Source organism: Erithacus rubecula, assembly GCF_903797595.1.
Source record: "Erithacus rubecula genome assembly, chromosome: 4".
In the NCBI taxonomy this organism is placed as follows: domain Eukaryota; kingdom Metazoa; phylum Chordata; class Aves; order Passeriformes; family Muscicapidae; genus Erithacus; species Erithacus rubecula.
The window spans coordinates 33961032-33974493 of NC_136686.1; the positions used below are offsets into that span (position 1 = coordinate 33961032).

The 13462-nt window shown below is 51.3% G+C and overlaps 1 protein-coding gene across 3 annotated transcripts; it reads left to right on the forward strand.

Annotated features, from left to right (window-relative positions):
- Positions 1–530: 530 nt before the first annotated feature.
- On the forward strand, positions 531–10602 carry TXN2 (thioredoxin 2). 3 transcript variants are annotated; one of them, XM_079305304.1, is made up of 4 exons: positions 531–684; positions 1153–1337; positions 2320–2443; positions 7180–10602. In XM_079305304.1, the coding sequence occupies exons 2-4, from the start codon at positions 1153–1155 to the stop codon at positions 7294–7296; spliced, it is 426 nt and encodes a 141-aa protein (XP_079161430.1). In that variant the 5' UTR covers positions 531–684; the 3' UTR covers positions 7297–10602. The 3 variants fall into 3 exon arrangements, with proteins under 3 accessions (XP_079161430.1, XP_079161431.1, XP_079161432.1); XM_079305305.1 differs by having other exon boundaries at positions 676–848; XM_079305306.1 differs by lacking the exon at positions 531–684 and adding an exon at positions 713–878.
- Positions 10603–13462: the final 2860 nt, after the last annotated feature.

Sequence of the window (13462 nt, forward strand, 5' to 3'; positions counted from 1 at the left end):
CTGCTGTTTCAGTAAAACCCCAGTTCCTTGCAGAGGCTGGGGAGCAGAAGAGGTCAATGATGTGATGGGAGTTCTTGCTGTCTTTGGGAACACAGGGCTATGCAAGCAGTGCTGCTGCTGGAAGGCAGTGCCTGTTCACCTGCAGCTGGAGAGGGTGGCATGGGCCGTGCTGGTTCGTGTCACCGCTGAGGGCAGGGGTGCCGGTAGCTCCCGGTGCCCTGCCCGGGCGGGCACGTTGTGGAACGGGGTTAATTGCTGTCGGGCGGATGAACTGTGCGCTTCCAGGAGAGCTTAAAGAAGCGGATGAACCAGGCAAGCGTTTGTGTAGCCTCAAGCTGAGGAGAGCTGCCGGCCGGGAGCGGTACTGGTAATGGGAACGGAACTGGCGCCGCCGGGCCCGCGCCACGGCTCGTGCTGCGCCCATTGGAGGGCTCCGCCGCCAATCAGCAGCCTGGGTTTGCCCCACGTGACGCCTCCCACCACCCCTTCGGGGCGGGGCGAAATGGCTAAAGGACAGGTACGGCAGCCAGTGAGAGGTGCCCGATCCTCGGGGCGGCTGCCAATGGGATGGGAGGGCGGTCGGGGCGTTTGTAGCAGCTTTCCGGCGGCGGCGGCCAATCGGCGCAGGTGGGCGGGGCGGCGAGCGGAAGTTCGGAGTGTGCGGTCACCTCGGTGCCCGGGAAGGTGCGGGCGGGGCGCGGGCCCGGCGGGTCGAGTGTGGCCCTCCCGGCTGAGCCCTCGGGCTCGGGCAGCAGCGGGACGCCGCGAATGGGGCTGCTCTCCCCCACAGGGCTGGGGACCGGGGGCCCTGTGCCACCTATTGGGACATGAACTGAAGGAGCCCCGCGGTATCGGAGCAGCGGGAATCCCGCGGCCCTGTGGGTGGGGAGGAGCGGGGGGCGGGGACAGCTCTGCCCTGCAGGGCTGAGGGGAACGGGGACCCTGTGCCTGGCGCTGTCTCCCGGCAGGAGGCGGGTCCGGCTGTGGGGCTGGAGCTGCAGAGGGCACAGGGGCGGCAAGCACACCCATGTCATCCCATAAGCGTCTCCCCTGGACGCCTGGGGCTGTCCTGCCCAGGGGCTCGGATCGGGGCGCTGCAGCAGCGGCACCAGCCATGGGGTGCACCCAGCCCACCCACCGCTCTCCCCACAGATGGCCCAGAGGCTGGCGCTCCAGCGGCTGCTCTCCCTCCCCACGCGGGGGCTGCTGGCACCCCACGGAAGGGCCTTTGGCACCTCGGCTGGCCGCAGGAACACTTTCAACGTGCAGGATGGCAGCGACTTCCAGGACCGGGTGGTGAACAGCCCCAAGCCCATTGTGGTGGACTTCCACGCACAGTAAGTACCACCCGTGGCTCTTGCACCCCTCTCCGCCGTCACCCGTGCAGGTGTGTCCCTGTGGCTTCCCTGATGTAGTGGCACTCCTGGCACACCATGGAGGAGCATGCCTGAGGGCTTCCCAAGCTCTGGAGTCCGGTGTTGAAAGATGCTTCTGCCTGTCAGGCTCAATCCATGAAGATTCCCCTCACAGCCACACCCTGCAGCAGTGTCACACAGGAATGCCAGGAAGACATTCCCCAGGGTGGCACAGCTGCACCTTTCAGGTGCCACCCCAGCCCCACTGTTGCATCATCCTACAAAAGATGCCTCGGGAAAAAACTCTGATATCTGCCATATTTGGCTTCATAGATGAAACGTTGTCTTAGTTTGTTAACAGCCATGGAGACTTCTGCACTTGCTATGCAGAGCTATGCATTGTTAAGGTGTATCATTCCATGTTTCTTAAAGCTGTGTGTTTTTGAGGCTGTTTATAGTGAATGCCTTTATGTGTTAATAACAGCCCTGTGACACCAATGACAGCAATTGTCATCCATAAAAATACTGTCATCCACCTGCCAGTAAAAATATTCCTAGATTTTATCTGCTCTATTAACAGTACTGATTGTCTTTGTGTTTTTCATAGTCTTCCACTACTGTTGTGTGAGCCTGTTAGAGCTGATTTGGGGCAAACAGAACACAAAACAGCCAAAAATCTTCTGCTATAAATAAACCAACTGACAAACCAAAGTGAGCATTGGCTGGGATCATCCATGGAGGAGAGGGCTATTAATTGAAGCCTGAAACCAGATACAGAGCTTCCTTAACCTTTGACAGCTTCTTTGTGAGAGAAGTGTTTTTCTGAGCCATGGTTCTGGAATTGTATTTCCAGGCTGGCTCTTGAGAGGAATAGCAGTGGTGGTGAAGGCACTGGTGTACCAGTATGTCTTCCATGGCTGTACCTGCCTCTTCTAATCTCCCCTTTCTTTTCTTGCTCCATCAGGTGGTGTGGTCCCTGCAAGATCCTAGGCCCCAGGCTAGAGAAGCTGGTGGCCAAACTGGAGGGGAAGGTGCTGATGGCCAAAGTGGACATTGATGATCACACAGACCTTGCTATTGAGTACGAGGTAGGAGGGGGAAGAGCACAGACTTTCTTTAGCTGGCAGTGCAGAGGTGCCTCCCTGAGGAGAGCTGTGCCTGCACAGCAGCAGTGTTGGAGGGGAGGGGAAGCCCAGAGCCTACATGTGCCTGATCCATTGGGTCACTTGTCAGTAGGTGGATTTTGCTGCTTGTCTCTGCTCCAACTTTGCTGGTCATGCCCAGCATCCCCAGCTCTAATTCTGCAGGGAGGTGTCCTCTAGGCCTTGCAGGTGTCTTTCAGTGTAAACACTTCCCTGGCCTTGGGGAGCCTAGACCACACACAGCATTTTGCTGCCAGCTGGGGCTGCTCAGGTGCAGGGCAAGAATATGAAGTTACAGTCCCCACTCTTCTGTGGTATGTGGTTCTTTGTGCAACCAGCCTGCCTTCTCTTTCCTGTCCTTGTTCAGGATCACTAGCTAGGTCATAATGTCCCCATCCTTAAGCGGCAGCACAAGGAGACACAGTGAGTTTTGTTTGGACAGGCAGAAGCCAGGTCAGAAAAAACACATAAACAACAGGAGCTTGTGTCCTGCTCTTGAAAGGAGAGGACCTTGGTACTTACACTGGTATGTGACATTACTGCTGGGTGTGTTCTCTGTGCTGACTGTCTCCCAGGAAGGAGTGGAATGACTGGAGGAGGCCATGGCTTTCGTTTACATGATTCATTCATTTGTCCTCTCTCTCAGTGATTAGATAGTGTTTAAGAAACACAAAAGTTCCTCTGAGGGTTTGCTTGCCTCTCCTTGTAAACAATCACTCTTCCCATGGAGTTGGGGCATCCTGCTGTTACATTTTATGGGGAAAAATGCTTCATTTTCACTTGGGTATCACGCAGATGGATCTGCTCCCCCTCTGCAGATGAAGTCCTGCTCCCAGGGTGACAACTAGCACAGCAGGCTCCTCAAGCTGCCCTGAAAAGTGTCAACCATCTCCTGAGCAAGCTGTCATTTTGTTGAGCCTGGAGAAGATGCTGTGTTCCATTCCTATGCCCTGCCGAGCCAGAAGGAGACAGAAGTGGAAGCAGCTTGTTCCCTCCCCCTCTTTCCCCAGGGAGACCTTTCTGCCTGTGCTGTGGTGGTGTGCCCACACAGCTGGTGGCCACAGTCATGACTTGCAGCTCCCACAAGCTCAGCATGAGATTCTCCAGCTCTCCCCAGGTGGAGGCGTGTGGCAGATACACCCCAGGCCAAGGATGATGGCTGCTGGTTCCTGAGCAGGGCTGGCTGCTGCAAGCCCAAAAGGCTGCATAGCCCAGAGGGTGCTGGTGAGAAGTTGAAGAGGGTGAGGTGGTTTTAGTGATGATCTAAAAGTGTGCAAATCCTAATAGATGCAGGGAAAGCTCCGGTAGCAGCCACGCTAAGGAGAAGAGAATAGAGATTATTAGCTCAACTCGTGCATTGTTCCAAGCCTTCCAGTAGATAGAATTAGCTGGGATTACAAGAGGATAATCTCAGATGAGTGGAAAACGACAAGCAGGGCATGTGCATGCAGAGAAAGGTCTGTGAAAAGAGGCTGAAAGTCCTGAGTTGTGCAGGTTTGACAACATGCTGCGTGGCCTCTCCCCACGGGTGCTGAGGGAGCACTGCCTGCTGTGTGTGTTTGTGTGCAGGTAGGACTGAGGCTGCAGGGAAGGGTCAGCTTCTAGCACTTCATTCTGGAATCTTATAAACAAAAATGACAAAGTTTTTGTTTCGCAAGAGGCCCTCCTCCACTTTTGGAGTGATGTGTGTGTGTCTTGTCTTGGCCATTATCCCTGTGGCTAAAACACCATCCCTAGACAGTCTGCAAGTACCAAAGCTGCAAACAGGTAGGAGGATAGGAGAATTTTCTGCTCAGATCTTCGTAGTTTGGAGCATCCTTTCTGAGGCAGACTTGGTTCATGTGCTGAGCATGTGCTTGGTTGTACTTTATCTTCTGGGAAGTTGCCATGTAAGGAGAAATGTTAGGGCTGATGGGAAAGCACCAAGTTGAGATCAAAGAGGGACCAAATAGGATGTTTGTGAGAGATCAGGAGAACCAGAGGTGGGATTGGAAAATATTTGTTTTAAAGCCACTCCACAGGGGATCAGATGTCTCACACTGAGGAAGTCTTTAGGAGTTTTTAGTGTCCATGCCATCCCCACAACTCCTCTAGCTGCCAGGAAGTGTCACTCCATCCATGTTTATTCCCCTGCCCACGCACACACAGCCCCCAGCTTGCTGCCTGCTTGCACAATGTCCTCTTCAGCAGCCTCCTTGGCACGGGGGGAGGCCAAGGGAGGGGGAGACCCCCTGGAAGAGCTGAGGAATGCTGGCACATTCCTTTATACAAGCTGCTGTCTTCCCTTGGCTCTCAGCCACCCCAGCTTAGCACAAAGCACGGATGCATTTCCTGCAGCTAGCAATGTCCCCAGTGCCCTTCCCTGTCCTGTTATGCCCAGCACAAAAGTGCTTTCTCTGGGGACTCCCCATTTTACCTAATACCTTTCATCTCTGGTTGTGGCCTTTCTCCACTGCTCCAGCCAGCTCCTGACCTCTCGCCTCAAGAGCAGAAAGGGAGAAGAAATACTTTTGTTTATCTGCAGTCTCTTAAAATTCTTTAGATTCATCTCTTGCCTTGGCCAGTTGCCTCTGTGTGTGGTGAGTGGGAAAGGGCAGCCCCTTCTCTGGACACTGTGGGTGGGCAGCTCAGGAGAGCTGCTGGTACAGAGATGGTCATTCATCAGTGGAGCTCCTTCTTGTTACCTCCTCACTCAGAGGCCTGGGTGAAATCCTTCCCTCTGCTCTGTTGTGTGGCATCTGAGCTTGTATGAAAGTTTCAGATGGGAGAATTCCCTTGGTACAGTTGCTGCCAGGAATAACCTGGATGGCGATGTTTATTTATCTGTGTGGTCAACACTAATCAAAAGCAGACTGATTTTTTCTGCAGAAATGCTCTTCAGAGAGGAGGAAAGTTTGTTTAGGTTCAGTGCAGATGGGACCCAAAAAAAGAAAAAGTGCCCTCAGCTTTGCATTCTAGAAATTCCCATGACATTTGCTTCTCAACCAGCAAAACAAAGTATGTGCTCCATTAACAGGCTGCCCTTGCTGCAGCTGGCAGGAAGGAAGCTGACAAAAACATTTTGTTTTCTGAGCAGAGGAAAGTTGCTCTGTGCCCCCAGTTCTCATCTGGCTGTGCAGCACCAGCCCCAGACCTTCCACACTTTCTTGAGATTTGCTCATCAGCATGAAGAGGGAAAGAGACAGAGGAATCAAGGCTGTGAAGCTCGTGGGTGTGCTGGTCAGCCTGCAGGGCCTGGCAACATGATGTTGGCTGCTTCTCTGTAAAGCTTCCAAGAGTTGCCTGTTCCTTACACTGTCCCTAATAGAAGCAGCTCTTGTTGTTTTTGGATGGAACTGGAGCAACTTTGCTCGATATTAACCCGCTGTGCAAACCAGAGGGAGGCTCAGTGAAGGTTTGTCCTTCTCGGGCAGGGAGCAGCTGAATGCAGTGCATCCTTTCTCTCTCCTAAAATCACAAGGGAATGTGTTGGCACCACTGGCAGTGTTGGGGCCCAGGCCCTCTGGATCTGCTCCCTGCAGTCACTAGGAGGAGCTGAAGATTGTGCCTTGAGCAGCCCCGACGCTCCCATCCCTTCAGATGAGACTGCAGAGCCCTGAAGGACTCTGTGGGGAGCCACTCTGGACTGCCCAGCTGGGACTGGGTGGGAAGGGAAGACAAAATGGCCCTTTCATCTCAGGCTCCCACTGGGAGAAAAGCCAGCCTTCTGGTGGGTTTCCAGAGGGATTTGCAGATCTTTGTTGGCAGCAGGGCTGGCAGTGCACATGGGAAGGCCCTGCAGGCTGGAGGAGAGTCAGCAGGCAAGATAAGGACAGGATGTGTTTTTGGGAGAGACTTTGCAGAGATAAAGGCATCAAAGCTGTGGGGTCAGAAATGTGATCAGATCTTCCATTGCTGCAGGTCTCCAAGCTCTGGTTGTTCCTTCTTTCAGTCATGTCCCTAGGGTCTCTGCTGTCACCAGTCAGCCAGCAAGTCCATAGGGAATATTGTCATTTCCAACGCTGTTCTCTTGGATAATTCCCAGAAAACTTTGTTCTGAGCTAAAAAAGCAGAGCCCAGAACAGCACAGCTGCCTGCTAGCTCTGGTCAGAGGGACTTTTTCACTTCTTACCTAATTGTCAGGCATCTGCAGTGAACAACCACTGGTTTGTGACCAGATAAACCACTGAAAACAGAAGTGGGAAAGGAAGAAGGCTTGGAGGGTATTGGCATTGCCATAATACGATGGAGCAGGAAATCTGCCTTTGCAATGGTGGGGTGGGTTAGGATTAGAGCTCCAGTCCTGTCTGGAGAAAAACACAGGTCCAAATCTGATGCAGTTCTGGCCATAAAATATTCAAAGGTCATTATGCCTGAGATGTCTCCTAGATGTATTCATGATAGGATAAAAGGGAAGGAGAAGAAGTATTTGTACTGGAGATGGTTTTTGTATTAGCTGTGGTTTTCTCTTTAAATATTTGGGTCTTACTTAAAATCAAGAAGCAGCTCAGCCTTGACTTGAGCAGGGTGGTGTAAGTCAGTTCAGAGAGGGGGAACCAGGAGCTCAGCTGGCCTGTTTTATGAGTGGACATCTTACCCTAGAGCAGTGCACACTCAGCCCCTTTGTAGCCAATTCCTTAGATTTCCATTGGGGAACCAGGTGCAGGCTTTGCTCACCTGTCTCCCTGTTTCTCTTGCCCCAGGTGTCAGCAGTGCCAACTGTGCTGGCTATGAAGAACGGAGATGTGGTGGATAAATTTGTGGGCGTAAAGGACGAGGATCAGCTGGAGGCATTCCTCAAGAAACTCATTGGAGCCTGAAGTAAAAGGGTGGCTGTACCTCTGCCTCTGGACACGTCCATGTTGTGCATTCCTTGCCTAGGAGAGCTGAGGGCAGGTCAATTGCCTGCCCTGTACAACCCGGGGGTTTCTTCTGTTTTGGTGTTTTTAGGAGATGGAAAATGTAACCCTTCCCTCCTTCTCCCCCTTCTCATGAGCAGCAGTAGTTGTAAAGGGCACTGAGAAGCAGGGCTGCTTATTCTCAAAACGGGGAATGTGGCTGGAATTAGGAGCCTGTATTTATCAGCCAAGAGCTGACGTGCAGAGCTGCTGCTGCTGAACTAAGAGGAGGAATGTTTTTGTCTTTGCCTCACATCTGATAGCCCAGAGGAGAGGGCAGCTGCTCCCTGCAAGATGATGGTACATACCTGCCCTGGGTGGGTTTGTTTAAAGCTGAGAATGCCTCTGCCTTGTATGTGAAACCTGTCTCTTTCTTCCTCTGTCCTTGTGTTACTTGGACAGGTACAACTCCTCCACAAATCCATGGGCTCCCATCATAATTTTGTAAGAGAAAATAGGGAGAAATATTTTATGGATCTCCTTTTTTATGTCTGCAGTAGAGAACTTTTATCAGTCCCTGCTGTCTAGCCAGGAGAATAAAACTTGATTCTTACAAATCTGTCCAGAGAGGGGAGTTGGGAATATCAACAGCACAGTTTCTAATGATGGGTTGGGAAAGTACAGGTTATGACTTGATCCCTACTAAAAGGTAATTTTCTGAAAAACAAAACAGGGGGTTCCTTCCGTGGGGCTTTCAGTGCTGCCTGTAGAACCCCCTTTGTGTGCTGCTGGATCCAGAGGGCCAGAGGGAGCACTCACCTCTCATGCACAGATGAGCAGCTGCTCATTGCACTCAAGGAACCTGAGCTGTGCTCGCTCCCCACTGTGCTTTTGTCACCCCTCCCCTGTCTATGGAGCCTGAGAGCCTCCCTCACTCTGTTGTGAATAATTAAATGTGCTCACACAGGTGAGCCCTGCCAGAAGGCAGCCTTGTAACTTCAATTGCACTGACCTTTGGACTAAGGGTGCCAGTTGTGGGCTTCTATCTGAGCAGCCTTCAGCCCTTCCAATCTCCTCCTCCTCCTCCTCACATACACCTGTTTCCTGTCTTCTGAGTGCTCCCAGCCTCCTCCTATGCTTGCAGGCAGAGTACAGCACCAGCACTGATGACTATTGTACTGTTTAATTCCAGCTTGCTTATCTAAGCTGCATGAGAACATTGTAAGTGCTTAATAACCATGTACAAGCTGCTGCTGCTTTTTTTTTTTTTTTTTTTGCCACAGCTTCTGTTTCCTTCAGTCACTCCTAAATCTGCTTTGGCTTTACTCCATTTCACCTCCCTGGCATATAAGCAGCCAGGTAATTTTTTTTTCTGCACCTCTGCATAACAATTTATGACCTTTGAAGGAGCCAGGGGAGTGGTGATCCAAGTCCTGCTGTAACTGCAGTGCTGCTGGCTGACATCACTGCTCCCACCTGCTTCTGTCACCCTGGAGCCTGGGCCACAGCACAAGGTGGTTCTGTTCCCCTGAGGTGGGTGCCTCCCATTGGGCTGGGCTGATGTCACCGCTGGCAGGCTGCTGGAGGTGATGTCACTTGGATGAAATCTGGTAAGGACTGCTGGTCAGTTACGATCAATAAAAACCAGTGTTGCATTTCATTCCAGAGATCACAGAGGCTCTGCTGCTCCTGCCTCTTCGGGTTTCAGGGTGGGCAATTTCCCCTGCAGCTTCGGTGTTCCTGCTCAGTAAACACTTCTAGTAAAGACTCTCCATTTTCCTGCACAGGCAGGAAAAGTCGGGGAACAGCGTCACATACCCGACAATAATCAACTTTCTTGCCTTACCATCCTACAGAACAGGAAAAAACACAGTGACTTTGCATTGTGTAATTAAGGGGCAGTATAAAATAGTTATTTGATTGCTTCCTTCTAAGGAAAAGCAGAGTTAAAGTATCTCTTAGCTGTTAAAGTGCCAGCACATTTTAGGGTGCATTATGTGAAAGCCACAACTGTTTCTTTGAGATAAATGCTGAAGACCCACGTACGTGGGGCCCTGTGGGAATCCTTCAAAACAGTGTAACAGGTGGACAGTAGGAGGAGGTTTTGGAGACAGCTTGAGATTCCTCAAGCACTTTGCAAGGTTTCCACCACAGGACAGACCTCAGAGCAAAAGGATATTTTCTGTGCCAGGTTTTTAAGTCAGCTCCCTGTTGGCCAACTGCTGGGGAAGGCTTCAGGGATTCCCACAGGGGTGTTAATAACAGGAGGTGCAAGTAGGAAGCAGTGCCAGCAGTGTATTTATGTTGTGGTTAAAGAGGGGTTACACAGCAGTTTTCATGCCACCTGAATGTGATGTTGGTCTTTCCCGACTGAAGGGAGCTGAAGCAATAGGTAACTCCTCAGCAGTAGCTGTTTTTTCCATGTCAGCTGTGAAAATGTTTCCTCTCTCTAGTGAGGATACAGTTTGTTTTCTCTTTCAGAGTTAAGCACATTGAATCCTCCTCTGATGTGTCCAGCATTTGCTCTCTCCACCCAAGCCTGTCTATTACAGTAGCTTTCTCAGCTCTTAATGTTCCTTGTTTCTATTTTAAGAGGACATGGCAGCCAGTGCCTTCCCAAGGGGAGCAATGCTCAGCTAAGCCCACTTCTCTTCCCCATGCATGTTTTGAACCCAATTCCAAGGTTCCCCCAAGGGTCAGGCACAGTGCCTCTGTCCTTGCAGTCTTGTCCAAGGCGCCTGATTCCAGGCAAGCAGAGGTTTTCCATTCCTTTCTCTTGGCTTTGCACTTGCATCAAGCCCTAACACAGCTGCTCCTTTCCCCAAAATGTTTGTGCCTGCCTGCTGAACTTCTGAGTTAATCTCCAGCTGCTCTGGCTCATAGTGAGTATCTGCAAGGAGGGAAGAAAGGGCTTTGCTGTCTTTTCTACTGGAGGTGCTATGCCAGGAACAGCTTCAAGGGCTGGTAGAGGATGGAAAACTCAGGGGTCTTGGCTTGCACCACACAGTGGGCTGTGTATATGTGTTCCTTTGAAGGGGATAGTTCGGGCCAGTTTGTTTCCAGTGAGGTCTGACCTTGGCAGCCTGGCCAGTAAATCCTTTGCTTTATCAACAAATACAATTCCTCCTGTGCAAAGAAGAAAACAAAGACCAGCTCCATGTCAACAGGGAAATGGCCCCCACTGCCTAAGGCAGGACCTTGCACCAGCCCAGCCAGGCTGTTGGCCCAAACAGTTTGTTAATCACTTTGAGCTTCCCCTCACACACCTCCTTTTTCTCATCCAAGTAATTACAGGATTCAGACAGAATCAGCACTTAAATTCTCCAACCCTGGAAGGCTGTTAGCCGTGTTAAACTCTGTCTTGTTTAAAATTACTGCCAAATGGTGGCAAGTGTTTGCTGTGAGTTTCCTGCAAGTTAAAGAGTAACAGCAACTGCAATCGTCTAGTCAATAAAAAGATAAGATAAAATGGGTGAAAACGAGAGGCCTACAGGGAGAGATTGAAAATGCATCTGCCCACATCCCAGTGGGAATGGAGTGAGGAGAAACCCTATGGCTCCCTTCCTAATGGCAAGGGCTTCCTTGCCCAAGGGTGGGTAGTGAGACAGGGAAACATCCTACAAGGAGAGGCCAGAGGAGCTGCTCATGTCCTGAGGGTGGAGGACAACTGAAAGCTGCATGCAAGAGGGCAGCACCTAACTTCCCACCTCACATTGACTTCCTAGGTTCTTATGATCCAAAAGTCACAATAAAAATGCACTAAAATTGATGATTTTTCTCCATGGCCTGTATGAAATAAGGCCCGTGAAATAAAGTCCCTACAGGTGTATATGTATATAAATATATGTTTATCTATTCCCATGCTTTTGTTCTCTGATCTGGAGAGTGCCAGGAGTTTCTGTGACTCTCAGATGTCCCCAGCAGCTGCAGCTGTTGATAGAAAAAGACAGGAGCCATCCTGCTGGCTCCCCCCACCCAAGTCAAGGCTGAGCTCTGTACCCTTCTCAGCCTCTCCACGCTTCTCTTCGCTCTGCTGCTAAAGGCGCCCTGGCCCCATCTCTCTTACAAATGGACAAGTGGTTGAGCAATTTCCTGAAAAACAGGAAATTTTTGCAGTGAGAGTCCTCAGAAATACTGACTTCAAGTCATCCAGGGGGTACAACATGCACCAGGGATTTTGGTGTTTTCCAGAGGGGGTGACCTCTGGTGACCCGCGTGGCTGCAGCTCCTCCATGCTGTTGTCAGTGAGAGGGTGTTTGTCCCGGCGGGCTCTGCTCATGGAGGTTCATGGCCTCGGGAAGGAGAGGAGCTGCATCCCCTGGGGCTGCTCCCTCCAAGGCAATAACTTCCCCACAGGGAGTGCACAGCTCCTTTCCCTGCAGGTGCCTTCACCTCGGGGCCGTGGCACAGGCAGCAGCAGGTAACAACCCCAGCCCTGGGTCTGGCTGTCGCAGCACCCAGGATGGAGATGGAGTGCTGCAAGCTCCAGCACGCCTGCTGGTATTTATATAACATCGTTTTGCTTTAATCCAGTTTTTTAAGTAAACTGTCAAAGCCCTTTCTGTTCACTTGTTCACTAGGAACCTTTTTTTTTTTTTTTTTTTTGACTGCAAGTTTCGTCTTTCAAAGCTTGGCTAGTTTTGAGCGATGCCGAAAAACCTCATTTACAGTGGCTTTTTGTTCTGTGCTGGTATTGTTCAGGGAGAAGTGGTTGTTTTCTTTTCATCCTGGCATAGCTCAGAAGTGACTGCATAGTCTGAGCTCAAACTTTCTAAAAATACTTACCCGTGAGGAGAGATCCAGCATGGCACTGTTCAGACCCAGAGATTAGCGCCTTGGAAAGGTGCAGTGGTCTGAAAAAGAAGCCAGTGGTGGTGTCCTGCCAACTCTGGTCACCGTAAGCCCTGGAGCTTCAACACGTGGCAGGCAGGGAGGATCTGCAGAGGACTGTGGATCTCTGAGGCACTGGGGAAATCCACCCAGTGCCTGCAGAACCAGCCCAAGGGAAATACTTTCTGAGGAGAGGCTATAAGGGTGACTCAGAAGTCACAGAGAGAAGCACTTCTTGCTGCTTGGAGAAGCAAGGCTGAACAATGAGCCTGCTCTGCACCAGAGGTTGGTCTTCATAATCACATCCTCCTGTTGGAGCGTGAGATGGCTCTGGAGGAAGGGAGGATGATGGGCACTGAGTAGAACAGAGATCAGACATATGACAAATTGCAGGAAAGCATGTGGGATCTCTTTTTTGTCCTGCCACTGGCTGATTGCAGGAAGCTTCCCAGGTGACAGCTTTAGCAGCTGCTGGGACAGGAGACCTTATTGTTCGGCACTCATGTTTACAGCTGTGCCAGTTCTTGGCAGGAAGCTACAAGACAAAGCCCCTGCATTCTTCTCTCTTGCTTGCCAGGTCTGCTCTCAAGGGGCAGATCCTTCAGTCTAGCTATTTCAGCTTAGCTCACTACCTGAGGAGATCCAGCTTCCCCTTCCCAGCCAGGCCGGGTCCCATGGGCTTCATCCTAAATCCTGGCAGGAGCACAGAAACTTTTCATAGAGCTCAGGCAAGATTAAAGGTTGCTGCTGTCGCACCTACCACTGCATTTCTCATGCTAAACTGTGCAGTTGCCCACACTCCAACCCCCTTGTACCTGTCTGAACCCTATTTAGTTCTCGTTCCCCTTTCCCTGGCCTTGGGATCAAGTTCTGTTCTCAGTTTTTTGGCAACTCACAGGAGGAAGCACATTTGGGGTTTTCTTAATCTGTCTGGCATTGCACATGAAGGCAGAGCAGCATCCTTGAGATGAAAGGATGCAGGAACACAAGGGGCCCATCACTGCTGGTCTTACTGGAGCCTGTGGCACAGAAACTGGCAGCATGTGGCCATGTCTGCAAGAAGACTCCTCAGGCTGCTGTCATCTCCCTGTTCTGCTGCTCCCCCACAGTGCTGTGCCTCCCTGTGACATTGTGTCCAGTCTGTCGTGGCCAGCAGCACATGACTGACCCAAGGGCACTGTTCCCAGCTTCATTTCTCCAGCTTGCAGCTGGGGTCACAGTGGCTAAGTTCTGCCACTGTTATATCCCAAGCCCTGTTTTCCTGCCTCCTTTTTCCTTCCCTCCCTGGGGTTTATACTGAGGCCAGGAATGATGGTCA

Coding starts and splice junctions, on each gene's coding strand:
- TXN2 (XM_079305304.1), top strand. CDS start 1,153: ATGGCCCAGAGGCTGGCGCTCCAGCGGCTGCTCTCCCTCCCCACGCGG. Junction 1,338..2,319: donor GTGGTGGACTTCCACGCACA/GTAAGTACCACC, acceptor TTGCTCCATCAG/GTGGTGTGGTCCCTGCAAGA. Junction 2,444..7,179: donor ACCTTGCTATTGAGTACGAG/GTAGGAGGGGGA, acceptor CTCTTGCCCCAG/GTGTCAGCAGTGCCAACTGT.